The sequence below is a fragment of the Mustela lutreola genome, chromosome 16 (genome assembly GCF_030435805.1).
Source record: "Mustela lutreola isolate mMusLut2 chromosome 16, mMusLut2.pri, whole genome shotgun sequence".
NCBI lineage: Eukaryota > Metazoa > Chordata > Mammalia > Carnivora > Mustelidae > Mustela > Mustela lutreola.
This window is the reverse complement of record NC_081305.1, coordinates 6,723,713-6,741,610: the sequence shown is the minus strand read 5'-3', so window position 1 is coordinate 6,741,610 and position 17,898 is coordinate 6,723,713. Positions and strand designations below refer to the sequence as shown.

At 47.6% G+C, this 17,898-nt stretch overlaps 2 protein-coding genes across 9 annotated transcripts in view; one reads left to right on the top strand and one right to left on the bottom strand.

Moving 5' to 3' along the window:
• LOC131817481 (polycystin-1-like protein 2) overlaps window positions 1-17,898 on the bottom strand; it is a 163,109-nt gene that overhangs the window by 111,384 nt on the left and 33,827 nt on the right. Inside the window, exons 3-4 of one of the 3 annotated variants that reach the window (XR_009348525.1) lie at window positions 16,791-16,884; window positions 9,867-10,050 (exon numbers count right to left, since the gene is read on the bottom strand). The exons of 1 other annotated variant lie outside the window; for it this stretch is intronic. The gene's annotated coding sequence lies outside the window, so the exon portion shown is untranslated. Of the gene's footprint in view, window positions 1-9,866; window positions 10,051-16,790; window positions 16,885-17,898 lie in introns of those variants that run through there. One more of the 3 variants, XR_009348523.1, reaches the window with a different exon arrangement.
• BCO1 (beta-carotene oxygenase 1) overlaps window positions 1-17,898 on the top strand; it is a 35,674-nt gene that overhangs the window by 4,792 nt on the left and 12,984 nt on the right. For 2 of the 6 annotated variants that reach the window (XM_059150877.1, XM_059150876.1), the window contains exons 3-7: window positions 7,748-7,877; window positions 9,471-9,618; window positions 11,189-11,336; window positions 13,799-14,019; window positions 16,458-16,715. In XM_059150877.1, coding sequence (XP_059006860.1) covers window positions 7,748-7,877; window positions 9,471-9,618; window positions 11,189-11,336; window positions 13,799-14,019; window positions 16,458-16,715 — 905 coding nt within the window. Of the gene's footprint in view, window positions 1-195; window positions 277-1,136; window positions 1,321-1,842; window positions 2,124-5,603; window positions 5,736-7,747; window positions 7,878-9,470; window positions 9,619-11,188; window positions 11,337-13,798; window positions 14,020-16,457; window positions 16,716-17,898 lie in introns of those variants that run through there. The other 4 variants (XM_059150878.1, XM_059150879.1, XM_059150880.1 and 1 more) reach the window with 4 other exon arrangements.

Below are 17,898 nucleotides of genomic sequence, written 5' to 3'. Positions count from 1 at the left end.
TGTAGGTCACAATAGCACACTCTGAGTTCTTAAAGAGGTCTGGGAGGGTCACGTGGGGCTTTAGCAGGCTCAGGGTCACATGCTGGGGAAGTTCGCGTCCAGGGCTTCAGCCTGATGACATTTTTCTTTAACCCCCCGCCTTCCAGCCCAACAAGTCGGTGACTTCACCTCCCTTGGCCTCTGTTTCCTCCACAGTAAGAAGAGCTTGATGATCCCCTTTGCAGAGCTGTCACGATCCTTTGAAGGGCCGGGTATCTAGCAAGGGCCTGGCACCTAGTAGGTGCAAAACACATTGAAAATCCCCATCATTGTCACTGGGTTTGAATCCCATCTTCATCTTAGCTAACATGCACCTCAGATGTGTGACCTTGGGCAAGTTACTGACCCTTTCTGTGTCTGTCTCCCATCTGTAAAATGGAGATATCAGAGTTGCCATGGAATTTAAAGGCATTAATATATGCAAGGAGCTTGGTATAATGCGTGGCACAGAACACATGCTCAATAAGCATTAGCATTATATTTGCTTATTATTATTTCTTCTAAGCCAGTCAGCAATTATTTTTTTGAGTGCAGACTTTAGGCCAGTGTCTTGCTATAAAATTTCGTGAATAGAGACCCCATGTGTAAAAACCATGAGCTCTGAGTTTGCAAAAACTTAACAGATACTACTGAAACTCAGCTACAGAGTGGTGGTTCCATATTTCCTGACAGCCCAAAGCCTTAACAGTCCCCTCCTTTCCTAGACAGAAGTTAACCAGTGATTCCTAGGGAAATGAACACTGTTCTGGACAGTGTGCATGGAAGGTAAAAGTACACTGGCTTCTTTTCCATAAGGCCCTGCTTTGCTGGGCTGTCACATCCCTCGTGGTCCATTTCAGGGGCTCAGATTAGCGCTGCATGGGAGGCACACTTGTCTTCTCTTTGCAGATGCAGAGATGGGAAACTTAGAGAGGCTGAGTGACTTATCCAAGCGAGGTCGCTGAGGTAGGGCTGGGATCTGACTTGTGTTGTCTAGGGTTCAAGTTTGCAATCATCCCTGATCATCTTCTCACCCAAACTCATCCCCCTAAGAAACGGCAGGTGGCTTGAGTGAGCCTCACAGCTTACTGATTGGCAGCTTCCACATTCTTCCATAGAGACTCTGGAGACAAGAGAACCAGCAGGGAATGACCAAGCCATGGCTGTCTTTCCAGAAGCATGGCTGCCATCCACCAAAATCCTTGAGTGAGCTAAACAGGCATGTGACCAACGTTATCCCACACTGCTTAGACTTTCTAAAAGTTTCTAGTAGATTTTCAAACTAAAAATTCATTGTCCAAGGTAAGTAGCTGTTTTGTCTTCTATTATGGGATGGTCAGGTGTGACCACAAAAGGAGGCAGAGGGAGGCTTGGGAACAAAGCCTCTTATAGTCACAGGTCTTAGGAGGCACAGCATGTCACACCAGCACACAGCAGATAGCACCAGGGTGGTCCAGAGTCAGAAGACAGGAGCAGGGGAAGCACATAGGCTATGGCCTGTCCTGGGGTTTCTGAGGGAAAGACAAGACGGGGCAGAGTAAACAGCTCAGGATGGCTCATGTTGGCAGGCTTTGGGCTACGGGGGTGGTCTCTGGTTGCCTGGCACCTGGCCCTGGGGTAATGAAGGCAGCGGAATATTGCCTCTGGGAGTGCATGGGCCAGAGGGAGGAGATCTGGCTCTGAATTGGTTAGTTTTCATCTCAAAGATATGCTGGGCCCTTTGCTACCTCTAAGAATTGACTCGTCCAGGGAAGGACAGTCTCTCCTCCAAGCAGGAAGGTTTTTTTAAGAATCAAAACATAATGTACAGAAAATTTTAAAAATATGTACACAGTAGCATGAAAGACTCAATTCTATGCATAATCTGGAACTGGCTGGAAAATGGGAAGTATGGAGAGTCTTCTCAACTTTCCCCATTCTGCTCTTGAATCTAGCCTGTGTCAAAGGTACATGCCCCACTCTACTTTGCAACGATCAGCTTGCCATTCTCCTGCCTAGGAGAATATTTGTTCTGTTCATATTGTTGTGTCTTCATCACCCGGAACCGGGCCTGGCCTAGGAGACCACTAGGAAACTATTTATGGAGCCCAAATGACACGAACAAGGTAAAGGGTATTTGGGGAGAAGGAAGCTATACGTTCCCAGTTGATCTCTTCAACGCTCACTACAGGGAGTGCTTGCTGGCCACTGGCCCAAGTGTTTCATACCCAACCACAACTCAGTCCTCACTACAGCTCCTAAGGAAGGTACCTCTCAATTTTATAGCCCAGGGAGGCCAAGTAACTTACCCAAAGGCACACAGCTAAGAAGTGGTGGAGGTCAGATATAAACCCAAAGCTCTCTACATCCAGAATCTTATGAGAGAAGCATTGCATAGTTCTGTTCCACTTCCCCCTCCTGCTGGCTACCTCTCTCCTCATCTCTCCAAACCAATCCTCTCGAGGTTGTCAGATTGCCAACATTAGTGTGGCACAGCCTGGTCTCATCTCTCGTCTCCTTTACAACTCTAAGTGGCGGGGTGCCTGGGTGGCTCAGTGGGTTAAGCCTCTACTTTTAGCCCAGGTCATGATGTCAGGGTCCTGGGATCGAGCCCCGCCTCGGGCTCTCTGCTCAGCGGGGAGTCTGCTTCCCCTGCTCTCTGTCTACCTCTCTGCCTACTTGTGACCTCTCTCTCTGGGTCAAATACATAAATAAAATCTTTTTTAAAAATTTAAAAATAAATCTTTTAATTATTAATAATTAATTAATTAGTAACTAATAATATTAATTATTATAATACTTATATTATTTATTTATTTGAGAGAGAGAGATCACAAGTAGGCAGAGAGCAGGGGAAGCAGGCTCCCCGCTGAGCAGAGAGCCCGAGGCGGGGCTCGATCCCAGGTCCCTGAGATCATGACCTGAGCCGAAGGCAGAGGCTTTACCCACTGAACTACCCAGGTGCCCCATAAATAAAATCTTCAAAAACAAACAAACAAACCTCTCAATGGCTCCCCATTCTACTCCACAATAGTAGAAGCAAAAAACAAAAATGTTAAGTGCTACCATACATGATTCAAGAGGACAAGCAAGGCTGAGCAGGATTCTCTGATTTACATATAACACAAAGCCATTATTTCTCAAAAGATGGTTTGTGTACCTTTAATCAGAATCCTCTAGGATTAAAGTTGCAAATCCTGATACCCCACCCAGGGCTGAGTGAATCATAATCCTAAAGGACACTGTCAGAGCATCAGTGTTTTCTAACACATTTCCTAGATGGCCCCTCAGCACATCCAGGTTTCAGAAAACCTCCACAGTGGACCTCCAGCCTTGCTGCCCTGTCCCACCTAAGACCGAGTTCATCAGTGTGCCGTGGAGGTGGGGCTCAGCTTTCTCTGCACTAGGTGACAGTGCAGCACAGAGAACCGGAATCAGTGCCAAACTGGTAAGAAAACACTGGAATAAGAAAGCAGAAAGATAAAAAAAAAAAATGGTTTGTGGCCTTCAGCAGAAACCAGGAAAGTAAATGCTTTAAAAACCCAATAAAGACTTAACTAAAGGAACAGAGTGGAGGAGAAGATGGACTGACAAAGGGTATACAGGAGTGCTCTTTCTCATAAGTCTAAAGTCAATTCAGTTTGGGTGGGGTTTTGTTTTTGTTTTTGTTTTGTTTTGTTTTAAGTAGGCTTTATGCCCAGCGTGGAACCCAGTGCAGAGCTTGAACTCCCCACCCTGAGATCAAGACCTGAGCTGGGATAGAGAAAGAGTCTGACATGTAACCAAATGAGCCACCCAGATGCCCCTAAAATTACTTCAAAACTAAAAGTTCTTATAAAGCAGGCAGAGAGTTGAATGAACCTAAGGCTCCTTCAGCAGTATGGTCAATAATTTTTTATTTAGAGGCAAGGTAGTTGTCCCACAAGGATTCGGACATGTAAATTTTAAGAGCCAGCATCACCAAAGTTTAGAGACAAAAAGAGCTCTCCAGAACTTAGCCTTTTCTGAAGCTGGCTTTTTCAATTATTATAGCTCTAAACTAGCCTTTTAGAAGTTTGCTTAAAATGGAGATAGATGTAGATACATATATAAAATCTCCCAATATCAAACTTTGACCCAGTTCTAGAAGATTCCAGGCAGGAGCACATCTGTTTACTCATGTCCCTTTAGAAGGAATGCAGCTAATTGGGGCTCAGCAGGGAGCAGGGTTCTGGGGAATGTGTGGTGGCCTTCTTTAATCTCAGCCTCAGAGCTGAGTGTCAGCCTTGAGCAATTCCAGAGACACGTTTTCCTGTGGCCCCTGAGCCCTCCATGCGTGCTCTGGGACTGGTTGTTTATAGGAAATGGGCCACCTGCTGACAGCCAGCCTGGGATGGGTGTTTACACTTCAAGTGAACATAATTTAGCATTTTTAGCAAACCATGTTTTCCAGTGTCTTGTAGGTGGCGACCCACAGAAAGAGTGACCAGAGAAGGACAGGCTGGCTCAGGGGGAGATCAGGGTGGCCGTGAAGGAAGGTCTGTGTAGCCTGTGACCAAAGACCAATGTGTGTGGCCTCACCAACCCTCAGCTGCATCTTCCTGCCTCCAAGATTTTGTTGGACAATTCAAACATGCTATGTGCCCATGGGCCAAACTCCTTGTATCTTCCCATCTCATTTAAAACTGCCAATCCTATACTGGAGAGGGCTATGGGATCCCTAATATCTAGCTGAGAAAACTGAGGTTCAGTGAGGTAAAGAGATTCACACAGAGTCACATGGCTTGGATTAGGACTTACCCCAGAACCGAAGCCCACCCACTCTACCCAGTGCATCTCAATAGCGTATATAGCTTTTATTGAGCACCTATTATGTGCTGATTTCTTTACGGGCCTTAAGCATCACAGCAACTCCATAAGGAACATATCATATCCTTACCTCATGGCAGAGAGGACCAAGTCTTGACTCGGACACAAGGTCTAGTGCATGGTTGGTAGATGATAGAGCAGAATTCATAACCACCTGGAGACTTGAACCCTCTCAGGGGTAGAGATGTGCCTGCCCTGCTTGCCTCCACTTTCTGGCCCACTGAAGTGATCAGTAGATACTGGGTGAATACATGAACCCAGGGCCGGGATAACCAAAGCCATTCCTCCCGGTTTCTTCTTGCAGCCCCAGAACAGAGCTCCCACTCCTGAAATAGCTCAGTGATAGTTATTTTCACAGCAGTCACCCTCAAAAAGACTTTTGAGAAGAGGATAGGTGGCTATCTGCCCCTGGGCACACAGTTTACCTCCCAAAGTCTAGAGAAAGAACTAGGAGGTCTTTCATGGTCTCTTCCAATTTTATGAAGACTAGCATCGCCGTTATTGCTATTATTTCCATCTAGGTGCACAGACTAGAGTCCTTACCAATGAAACGGATGCTTGTGTCCTTTGGGTCTGGAAATGAAAATGCAGTTCCAAGGGCAAAACTACTTAAGGCTATTAGAGGTCAAGATAGCAGCTCTCCAGGACGGAGACTGGACAAGCTATGAGGGGCCTCCAGGGGGCTCTCATGTTCTGTCTGTAAATGAGGATGTAGTTCATATGGGTCGGTTCTGTTTGTGAAGCTTCAGCAAGCCACACAGTAATGGTAGCACATTTCCATAGGTGCGTTTTTAATAACCAGGATCAGATGGAATGATCAAACTGACGGCGGTGGCTGTGTCAGCTTTAAACCCAGCTTTCCCCTCCCTAGCTGTGTGGCTTAAAGCAAGGTACTTAACCTGTCTTTGCCTCGATTTTACTCACTGGAGATGGGTTGCAGGGCCGTAAGTTGTGTAAGCCCCTTATACTTCATTTGGTAAGAAATTTGAAACCTTCAACTGTTGTTTAAATTTTGTCTTATTTTGCTTTTCACTAGCAAATTACATTAGGTTGATTATTTTTCCCCCTAAAGAACATATTTCTGGTTGGTGTATTTGATAACATTTCTAATATTTTAGAATTTAACCAGAAAAAATACACATAAAGTGTCCACACAGTACTTAGCACACATGTGCACAATAAAATATTAGCTCTTAGCTCTGTTTCCTTTCTTAAATATAAAAAGTCACCAGACAAGAATTTCTTGGGAAGGTGTTCTCTCCTAAGCCCATCGTCATGGCAGCAGATACATGATGGATATTTCTCTTATCAGCTTGTTTTATGGGAATGAAATGTCAATATGACCTGGACACTACTTTTTTGCATATTATAGTTGTCCCAGCATTGGAAGCATATATTATATTACAGCAACCAATGTATTCTAGAGTGGGGAAGAATCAACATGTCACTTGCTAATTAACAGCAAAATTAAATAAAAATTTAAAAACCTAGAGGTTTCAAATTGTCCACCAAATGGTTTGAAGTCCTCAGATATGCCAAGAAGGCCCCTGCCCCTTAACCCCATCCCATTCCTACTGCTCCCAAGCCCTTGCCTCATGCCGAAGGCCATCTCACTCAACTCTTGTAGGAGGTGGGGTGCCTCTCCCACCTCCAGGCCTTTGCTTCCACACTTTCAAGGAAGAGTGAATGGAAATGCACTACTCTCTCCTACTTGCCAACTCCCCAATCTATGGTAGGCAAATAGTTTTACTCATTTTCCAAGGTTTATTTCAAGTGCCACCTTCTCCGGGAAGCCTTTCCTGACCCATCCGCTTCCAGATGGGCGTCCTTAGCTCTCTCCTCTCTTCTCCCCTAGCTCTAATCTCCTCTCTCTTCCAGAAGGAGCCCATGAATATATTATGTTACTCTGCAAAGTAGAAGAGTCTTTGCAGATGTGGTTAAGTTAAGGACCTTGAGGTGGGGAGATTATCCAGGGGAGCTCAGTGGAATCACAGGGATCATCACAAGGGAAGAGGGGGTCAGAAAAGACATGACAATAGAATCAGAGGTCAGAGTGATGTGACCACAAACCAAGCAATGGAGGCAACTTCTAGAAGTTAGAAAAATCAGAAACGGATTCTCTGCTGACACCTTGCTCTTTAGCCCTGTGAGATCCATTCAGGCCATATCTTCCAGAACGCTAAGATAACAAATTGGTGTATTTTTAAGCCACTAAGTTTGTGGCAATTTGTTACAATAACCACAGGAACCTAATACTGGACTAGAACCCTCCAAACATTTTCAGGTTGGTCTTGATGAACTGGTCAAGAGGTCCAACTTTTATGCAGTGAGTTAGATTCTCTTCGTTGTCTGCATGAATTAGACATCCACACAGATACTGATCCTCTACTGTACAGGGAATTGGGTGCTAGGTCATCCTCTGGTTGTAGTAGGTATCAAATGTCACTCCAGGAATTGAAATGACCAGTGGAAGTTTTCCAGGGCAGAACTAGGTCCTGGAGAAACCCAGCCCAAATATGAGGCCTTTGGACCCGTCCTCCAAATCTGGACCTTCCCTGGAGGGAAGAGATGATCCATGGTAGAAGAGACCCATGATGGAAGAGATGATCAATGGGCCAGGTCAGCACCTCTTGGCAAGGCAACTGAACATGCCTGAGCCTCAGTCCCCTGCTGTGTAAAATGGAGCTCATCAGGATACTTACCTTGCCATATTATTTATTGTCTCCAGTGAGGAAATGTGTGTGAGAGCTCACCGCAAATGCTCTTTGTATCCGGTATACACTAAAGGGGATTGTCCTAGTGAATTCACCTTTCCTTCTGTAATACCCCTACAATGCCTTAAATCGACCTTAAAACTCCGTAAAGCTGTCAGCCTGGGCTGATTCTGTGTCTTCTCTTTCAGGTGAAGTCTGTTACAGGAGCAAATACCTAAGAAGTGACACCTACAAAGCCAACATCGAGGCCAACAGGATTGTTGTGTCAGAGTTTGGAACGATGGCCTATCCGGACCCCTGCAAAAATATATTTTCCAAGTAACTGTCCATTTTGAATCTGGTCATGTTTTTTGATATCCTCAGTGGTAAAAACAACCAGGATCCACTCATCTGACAACCCTTTCTGTAGGGTGCATGAAAACATTTACCTGGCGCAGGCTTTGCCTTTCTATGCCATGCAGTTCTTGATCACTGATAGCAAGAGAAGCAAATGGCATCTGATACATTATTAGGTATTTTTCCATATGGCTGATAGGAGAGCAATTTGGAATGATCCCCCAAAATTATAAATGCACCTTCTCTTCAGTCTGGAGATAGGCTTGCTTGTGTCTGGAATGGCAGATGTACAATGTTATCCACAGCTGCATCATTTGTTATAATGAGGAACTGAAAACAACCCAAATGTTCATCAACAGAAGGATAGTTAAATAAATAAGAGTGAAACTGTACAAGAAAATACCAGGCAGGAGCAAAAAAAAGGCAGGATGGGTAATGAGGTTGCTCCCTATGTGCTGAATGGAGAGATTCCCCTGGTACCTTGTTGAGTGGGGGACACAGGGCGGAATAAGGTGCAGAAAGAGCATATGATAAGCTATGTTTTGTGTAAAAAGGCAGGAAGAAATCTGGATTTATTTTTGCTTGTATGTGCGTAGAGAAAGTGGGAGGATCTGTGAGGTGGGAAACTGGCAAATGAGAGAAAAAGTTAAGGAAAGTTTTTTAGTTGAATACGTTTCAGATCATCTGGGCTAGGATGACTATGAATGTATTACAAGCTTGACAATTAAACAGTTGGCGGGGGAATCAGACCCGCTGTCAGAATCTCCTTCCTGATACTCTTCGGATATCGACGAGTTAGGAAATGTGCTAGCAGTAGACTGGTCTGGAGATGGAAGATTGCTCCTGCTTTTCTGGACTGACGTCATCTTTCCAGTTCAGGATCCAGTGCTAGGGCATCCAGTGCCAAGATCCTGACATTTGCAGGCGGGGGAGGAGCCAGGCAGGGAGGGGCAGGCGGAAACCGCAAAACCACCACCTGTAGGGCGGCTTTGCTGCTTCACTATTCGCCAGCAGGGGGAGCACTAACCAACACATGGATCTAGGATCTTCTGATCAAAGTAATGATGAGTTTTTCCTCTCACCATTTGTTTGCTTTTCTTTAAAAAAAAAAAAAAAAAAAAAAAAAAAAAACCCTAAACTAATTTCCTGGACAAATTCAGAGTGTCCACTGTGGACTCTTATTCCTTCCAAAAGCAAGGATTAGCTGTTTTGCTAGCCTTAGGGGAGCATTATGGAAGGGTACATACGATTTCTGTGGAACTCCTTAAAATACTTCAGAACAGCCTATTAGCTCTTGGTGTCTCTGGTGTGGGAGACCTTTGGATTTTTGAGAGCTCAAGAGGGTTCAGTTGGCGGCCATCTTGTCCCAGATGACTCACTTCTTAGCTAGTTCAGTATGGTGGTATCTTTAGGCAGCCTAATCTCCAAGTCCTCCAGATTCCACAAGTGATCCTTTAGGACTTGGAACTTTTTTCCCCCTTAATTGAAGTAGATCATTTTAAGTGATAGGAAGACTAAAACTAAAGCCATCTTGAGCAGAACATTGATTTCCTCTTGATCCGCTTTCCTCCACAGAGCTTTCTCCTACTTGTCCCATACCATCCCCGATTTCACAGACAACTGCCTGATTAACATCATGAAGTGTGGAGAAGACTTCTATGCGACCACAGAGACCAATTACATCAGGAAAATCAACCCACAGACTCTGGAGACCCTGGAGAAGGTACCAGTGGATCTACTATAACCGCATCAGTTCCTAGTTCTTGGGAGGGAACCCCTGGGTTGGGCCAGGTGGCCTGCAGGAATTCATGGGGCAGCCTCTCCTTTACTGCCATTGGATCCTGAGCTTCCCCAGCACAGCACTTAGCACTAGATTCTAAGCTCCCTTGGGGTGGGGGCCATGTCGTTTCATCTCTGTGTCTGTGTTTGTTCTGAGGGCTACTAAACCAAAGTGCCACACACTAGGCAGGTTAGAACAACAGAGATTTATTCTTTCATGATTCTGGAGGCTGCAAATCTGAAATTGGGGTGTTCTCAGAGCCATGCTGTCTCTGAAGGCTCCAGGGGAAGATGCTGGCTGGCTTCTTCCAGTCTCAGGTGACTGCCAGGAATCCTCAGTGTTCCTTGGCTTAGAGATGCATCACTCCAGTCTCTTCTAGAGATATAAATCATTGGATTAGGGCCACCTCCATCTAGAATGACCTCATTTTGACTTGATTACATCTACAAAGGCCCTGCTTCCAAATATATGTACCAGGAGTTAGGGCTTCAACATATCTTTTTGGAAGACACAATTCAACTCATAACAGTGTCCACCGTCTTGGCACTGAGTGGGATCTTAATAGGAGTTTGAATGAATGTACTGGATTGCCCGGACTGGAGCAGCCCTACCTTGTATTGACCTGAAGAGGGAGGCCTTAGGCAGAGAGCAAGCAGACAAAAATAAACGTCCAAGCAGATACCTTTCCTGGGCAGAATCAAGTCAACATTTTCGTGAAAATCAATAGACCCATGCATTTTTTCTCTAGCTGGCTAATCAAAGCCTCGGTGTCTTCTCAGTACATTTTAACGATCTGTTAAAGGGAATGCTTTTCTTAGCTGTGAAATTATGTCCAGCACCTTTTAAGCTAGGCGGCATAGGTCCAACTGATGTATGCTTTCCACAAAGCCACAGAGAGGAAATAGTAGCAGAGAATGAAGCCTTGCCTGACTTTTGGCTGGAGGTCATGCTATTCTGGGGGAGGTGGGGAGAGCAGTTGGTCCCCCAGCCCGGCATTATTCTGTGGCTGTGCCCTGTTGTGGGCTTTGACTGGAGTGTTTTTGTAACTCTCTGTTCTCAGAATAATCTACAAGAGAGGCCTGGAGATTTATGCCTCTGTGGCATGCAAAAGGGGGAGAATTTAAATGAGGTAACCAGAAAGACACAAAGCAGCAGTTAAGATTAGCTTGAAGGCTGCCCCACTGTGCAGGTCATTGTTCTGTGGTGAGGCATTCTGTCACCATGCTGAGGACACCCAGCAGGCCAGGGGGCAGGGTTGCAACAAACGCTACAGAAAACACCCGCAGCTCCCAGACTCCCCTGCCCCCTCTATGCTCTCTGTGCTGTAGGAGGCTGCCCATGAGGCTATATCAGGTCACACTGGTAAACATCCTCTTTTAAGGTGAAGTCTGCCTTATTTTTCCATCAGGAGATAGGCAAAAGTCGCCATCATCTCTCTGAACCTAGAAGCAGGTGCTTTTCATATGTTTCACCCTTCCCCCATTTTTAAAACCAGGTGGCTCTCATTTTGCAGGTTGACTATCGCAAATACGTGACTGTAAATCTGGCAACAGCACATCCCCATTATGATGCAGCCGGAAATGTTCTGAACATGGGCACATCCATCATGGACAAGGGGAAGACAAGATATGTGGTCTTTAGGATCCCTGCCGCTGTACCAGGTAGGTCATGCTGGGCATATCCTGAAGGACAGATGCCACGGGTGGCTACCTCCGAAGAGTTCTGATTTTTACTGATGACACAAGACTCAGTCTGACACTTTCCCTCATGGGTGATTCAGATGACCATGAACACACCTTTCTTCTTCAGGGGAAAAGAGATGCTGCCAGGCTTCCTTTTGAAAGAACTAATTCCTTCTCTATTCTAACCTGCTTTTCTTTAGGCTCCAGTTCATTGGTTCATTCATTTATCCATTATTCGTGCACCATTTACTTATGCACCCATCTGTCTGTCTGTCCATCCAGCATCCATCCAGCTCTCCATCACCCATCCATCCATCCCTCCATCTGTCCATCCATCCGCCCGCCTGCCCATTCATCCGCCCACCTGCCCATCAGACATCCTTCCTTCCATCCATTTTTTTTTTTAACTTTTCTAACATGACTTTGTATGCCAAAGCTGTACTGCCCACTTCCCTCCAGCCCCTAAAGCCAGATTCCTAGTGCTATTATGGGAGCTCAGTCCTTCTTCAGACCTTCAGACCTTGCCGACCCCTCACCCCATTCTCTGGGCCTTCTGAACCTTCCCCCATTTAGGCCAGGAACCTGGCGCAAAGCCCAAGTCAATTGTGATTTCATGTTCCTGAGAGGAGGAGGCTTCTGACCCTTGTTTGTCCAGGACCCTCTTGGGAACCATACCCAGGACACCAGTCCTCTGAGGGTGGTTGCACAGGGCTCAGGAGATGGGGCAGAATGACAAGGGTACTTGGCTTGACCTGCCAGTTCAGGAAAACTGGCTTCCATCTGGGATCCCTGCTGGTCCCCTCCCTCATAGTCCTGTAGAACCTCCTGAGCTTCTTACTAGTCTCTATTGGCAGATGTGAGCCCCTAAGGTCAGAAGGCACAGTGAGTAGTCTTGTTAAATGAAACTCCCATGAATTAAGCCGATAAAGGAATAGAGGGTCCCATCAGACTCCTAGAAGGTCAGATCTGGGGATAGCCTAGGCATTTAAGTTTGTCACATCATATTACAAAAGAGGATAGATAAGGCCCAGGGGGATCAGGTGACAGGCCCAAGGTCACACAGTCACACAGCTCACAGGAGCCTCCAGCACCATGCCAGCAGCTCCCCCACTGAGCCCCTGCTGCCTCCTGGTGGCTTCCCTGGGATTCACTCCTGTGTCCTGCCTCCTAGGCCAGGGTGCTTTCCATTTCAGTTGGCTTTGTGCTCCATTTGTTTTGTGAAGAAAAGAACCACCCCACAACCCCATAGCATCCCTCCCACCAGCCAGCTGTTTACGGTGCGCACAGGTGGCCACAAGAAAGGTGCGGACGCTGGCAGATAACTCATTATGAACCAGCCCCAGGCCTGGGCAGGGAGGCCTTTTGGCCAGCAGTGACTCATCCTGACGGGGAACAAGTAGTTTTCACTTCTTTGCCACACGGAAGCAGGACGAGCTGCATGGACTACTTCATGATTTCATTCTGTTCTCTCTCTCTCCACTCTGTGAGTGCTATTATCCCTAGTAACAGAGGAGGTGGCCGGGCTGAGAGGGCTGTGTCTTCTCAGCTTGACCGTGTGCTTTGGGCCATAACGACTGACCATATTCCATTGCACCTGTTTCCGACCTGTAAAATGCAGATCACACAGTCTCCTTCCACTGTCACAGGAGGCATAATAGCCCCTTATCACAGTGGGTGCTTAGTCTCACCCCTAGGTGTTTCTGAATGGTCAGCACAAAGAGAAATTCATGGAAACCCTGTGATGAGGTACATCTCAAATGCTGGTCCTCAGCAAAATACCAAAGTTGAAACCTGGGGAGCCGGCCTATAAACAGGTGCTTGAGAGAAATGCAGAATCTAACACCCCAGCCCCACATACTGAATCAGACTCCACACTTCGATCATGATCCCTGGTGATCCATGGGTATGAAGAGGTATTGTTCCAGAGCAGGGGCCGACAAGCTTTTTCTGGAAAGGGCCCAAGAGCGAGTATCTGAGGCTTTGCAGACGCATGGTCCCTGTTGCTACTCCTCAGCAGAGCCATTGCGGCTCAAGAGCGGCAGCAGCCATGCACCCCGCATAAAGAAGGCCCAGGTTTCTCCAGCCCCTACCTGTGTTCTGAACAAACCTTGATGCAAAAGCGTTCTGTGTGTTCTGATGTGTTCAGAACACAGGTAGGGGTTGGGCGCCCAGGCTGTCGTGCAGACTCCTGGCCCGGAGGCCTGGCTCTGGGGCTCGGTGGTTTCCGATTGTAGCACCAGGTCTTGCAGGGCAGGCGGGCCTAAGTGGGAACACTCAGAGCCCCTGTGTCAGGTGGGCAGCAGCTCCTTCACTGGTTTAACTTGTCTGCTCTCACCCAGAGGTTCTGATCCGGTCAGTTTGAAAGGCTCAGCAGCAGGTGATGGGGCATGGCCTGGGGCCGGCCAGGTCCCGTGCTGCTCCTGAGGCTTGCCTTTCTCTAGAGGACAAGAAGGGGACGAACCCCTTGAAGCACACGGAGGTGTTCTGCTCCATCACTTCCCGCTCCCTACTCTCCCCGAGCTATTACCACAGCTTCGGAGTCACCGAGAACCACATCGTTTTCCTTGAGCAGCCTTTCAAGCTGGATATCCTCAAAATGTCAACCGCGTACATCCGGGGAGCAAACTGGGCCTCCTGCCTGGCCTTCCACAAGGAGGACAAGGTAAGGCCTGGCTGGGACCCCCAGCCACATGAGGATGGCCCAGGAAGCAGACTGACACGGAGGTTGGCATGCAGGAGTTTTCCTAGGGAGCTAGGGTGGGAGCTACCATGTAGTCTCCCCAGATTCATCAGCCAGCCTTCCAGAGTGTTCTGAAACTGGATGGTCCTGCTGAGTGGTCCCAGGTGGGGGTGAGGGCGCTGGGACCCCAAGTCACTGAGTCAGTAGAGCAGACTATCCCTGTCTGAAAAGCGTGTGACCTTGGGCAAGCTGGCTTTCATCAGCCAGGCCACTGGCACCAGCCCGGCAGCCAAGGGCTACTCCCCAGTCCTGACCCACATCTGGGCTCCTTGCAGCTTGCACTGTCCATGGACAAGGCCCTTCCGGCGTCCCGGCAGCCAACGGGTAATGTCAGGGAAGGGTGCTAGAGATGATTTAGACATCCTAATGATAGAACATTCCACCACGTGGTACAACCAAACATCTTCAGGCACATCTGAGTGTTCCACGTGTGGATGTGTGCCTACGTGCGTGTGCCTGTTGTGTATGTGCATGCCTCTGTATACGAGTGTGTGTGTGCACATGCACATATGTATGAATACGACTGAATCTGTGCTTGGATATGTGTGTATGAATATATTTACTTCCTGTTGAAATGAGTAAATTTTTACCTGTGATAAATATCAAGCAATTCTTAGTGTTCTCTATTCGAAAGGTATACAAGAAGAGGAAGTCACCTGTCAGTCCCCTGTCCTCCCCCTTGCTGCCACCAGTCCCCTCTCCAGAGAGAACCACCACTATGCAGCTCTAAGACCTCTCCTTTCTTCTCAGGGAGGAGAGTGAGGTCCCTCCTCTGCTCAGAACATTCTAGTGATTTCCCATCTTCCTAAGAAAAAGATCCAAAAACGTCACTGACCAGCCTGCAAATCCTCACAGGCCCACATCCCAACAACCACTGGCTCCCTGCTCACTCAGCCTCCTCCTGGACTTCCTGTATCTCAAACCAGCCTAACACCTTCCTGCCTCAGGGCCTTTGCATTTTCTGTCCCTTCTACCTGGAAGGTTCTTCCCCAGATGGCTTCCTCCCTCAGTTAATCCACGTCCCAGCTAAATCCCCAGATCCCTGAGGCCTTTTGTGATAAACCAATCTCCAACAGACCCCGCCTCAGGATTCTCCATCCCCGTGCTGGGCTTCATTTTTCTCAGTAGTACTCACTGTCCTTGGCACATTATCTGATCATTGACTACTGGCCTCTCCCCCACCGGACTTAAAAGTTCCATCAAAGAAGTGCCTTGGTTTTAGTCTGTGTTTCCTGGAAAAATGTTCCTGAAAAATTGTCTGATGTGTCCTAGACCCTCCGTCTATATTTGTGGAATGAACGCTGGGGTCAGGGGCCAGCAGGGAGGCCAGCTGGAGTTGGGTTTGGTCTTCAGGCCCTGGACATTCCTTGGCCCTCAGAGAATTTCACAGTGAGAAGACCGAGCTCCTTGCTAGCGGCAGGCAGAAAGCCCTGGGAAAAGCTTTTGGAACGTGTTTAGAAGAGAGCTTTCTGGAAAGTCCCTGTGCCCAACCCAGGGATTTGGGTCATGGGGGAAGAAAAGAGCTAAAATAATTCTGTATTCACTTGCCCACCACCCCTACCTCCCACACTGTCAAAGCCTTCCTCCTCTGTAATTCCACGTAATGTTCAGAGCTGGATTCTGGGGAAGGAGAGAAAGAGGCACATGAGCTGGGAGGAGGTGGCCGAAGCCCGGAGTAGTCCCTCCCTGCCTTTCAGGAGGAGGGTGGTTAGTCCAGAGCTGCCAAAAGAAAGAACCCCACACATACTTTAGATGAGGCAACTGGGGTTGCAGATATGGCTAATTACCACCCAGAGCGATACCGCCTCTTGACACCCAGAGGTGTGAGCAGATACCCATGTGGGCCCCTTAACTAGAACAGGTCTCTCCACACCGCAGCCCCCAGGATAAGGGAGTTTGCCGTGACAACTGCTTTCTGGCCAACCAGGCAGCAGGTGGACACCGGGAGACAGGCCCCAGAAGGGCTGGTGTGATTTTAGGGTTTTAGGGGCCCTGGCTGTGGGTAGACCCAGGGGGGTCTAGAGAACTGGCCAGTTTCTCCCCCACATGCCATTGCCAGGGACCAAGCTCATCCCAGCCTGGAGTCACAGTCAAGTGAAGGAAGGGAGGGACGGTGTACCCTCAGGGGCTTCCCCCAGACTCTGTCCTCCTGGGGATGCAGAGGCCCCTGCAGCAAAGCTTCCCTCTGCTCCATCTGAAGGAGGCGATCAGGGACCGGCGAGAGCAGGGAATTCTGGGGGAGGGGGATGCTCCAGGGTCACGTGCTAGTGGACGGCAAGGGAGGGTCTTGTCCTGACCCACTGTCTTTGTGCCATGTCAGCACAGGGAGAGCTGACCCCTGGATGTGCCTCTGCTTTCAGACTTACATTCATGTCATCGACCAGAGGACCAGGAAGCCTCTGCCCACCAAGTTTTACACGGACCCAATGGTGGTCTTTCATCACGTCAACGCCTACGAGGAAGATGGTTGCCTTCTGTTTGACGTCATCACCTACGAGGACAGCAGCCTTTACGAGCTCTTCTACTTGGCCAACCTGAACCAGGACTTTGAGGAGAACTGCAGGCTCACCTCCATCCCCACCCTCAGGAGGTTCGCCGTGCCCCTCGGTGTGGACAAGGTAATGGCTCGGAAGGGGACCCTTGCCATTCCCGGGGAGTCGTGAGCCCCAGTGGGGAGTGACTTTGATACTCACTTGATTGACATTGAAATCCCAAATGAGCTGTTCTTGAAGACAAAAACAGGCTTTCATTGCTTTTCCTAAAGTGGTGCATATTCAACATAGAAACCTAAGAAAATACCAATTAGGTAAAAAGGAACAACAACAAAAAAAAACCCATTAACCTATTGTGGATATATTTCTGTTGCCTCCTACCTGTCTCTCTGTTGCTCTCAGTAGATAGACAAACAGACATACTGACACACATGTTGATGTGTCTGTGTTTATGTGTATATGATATACCTGCCTATGGATACATGTCTCAATAAAGCTGTTAAAAATTCTGTGTAGTAGGACTTCTCTAAAACTTAGAAATGTATATTTATATTTTATATATTGCTTAATTTTAGAGAAAGGAATCACGGAGAATTTTTAACAGCTTTATTGAGAGATAATTTCACACACCATACATTTAAAATGCACCATACAGCTGCTTTTAGTAACTTGGCAGAGTTGTGCCAGCAACTGGATTTTAAAACCTTTTTATTAGCCCGGGAAAAAACCTGGCACGCCTCCCTCTAGCCCCTTTCCTGGCTCCTTCCCGCAGCCCCAGGTGAGCACTCATCCACTTCCTGTCTCAGAGGCCCTGCCTGTTCCAGTCACGGCCCACACGTGCCAGGTGCTTCCCTCCACACCGTGCTTCCGAGGCCCGTCTCCGCCACAGCGCACACCAGCCCTTCCTTCCTTTTCATGGTGGAATATGCATGTACTGTTTTGTGCAGTGCTTTTTTCCACTTATGTGGATATCCAAACATCTCTCCGTGACATTCAGTATTCTTCTACAACATCGTTTTAAACATTTGCATGGCAGTTCCAGACTGGGATTCATCACTATTCACCTACCTAATGCCTGCTGGTGATGAGTCCCCTTCTTGCATTAAAAATGACCACTAGGCCAGACATTATCCTCAATTAGGGTGATGCTACCAAGGCTCCAGGCTTGGTTTCAGAGGCTTCAGAGATTCCTGGCTCCAGAACTCACTGACTTCATGACTTAATTAATTTAAATGAAAGCAAATTCAATTCAACTCAATTTTAATGGCTCCTATTTACTGAATGCACTCTATGTGCCAGCTACTTTGCT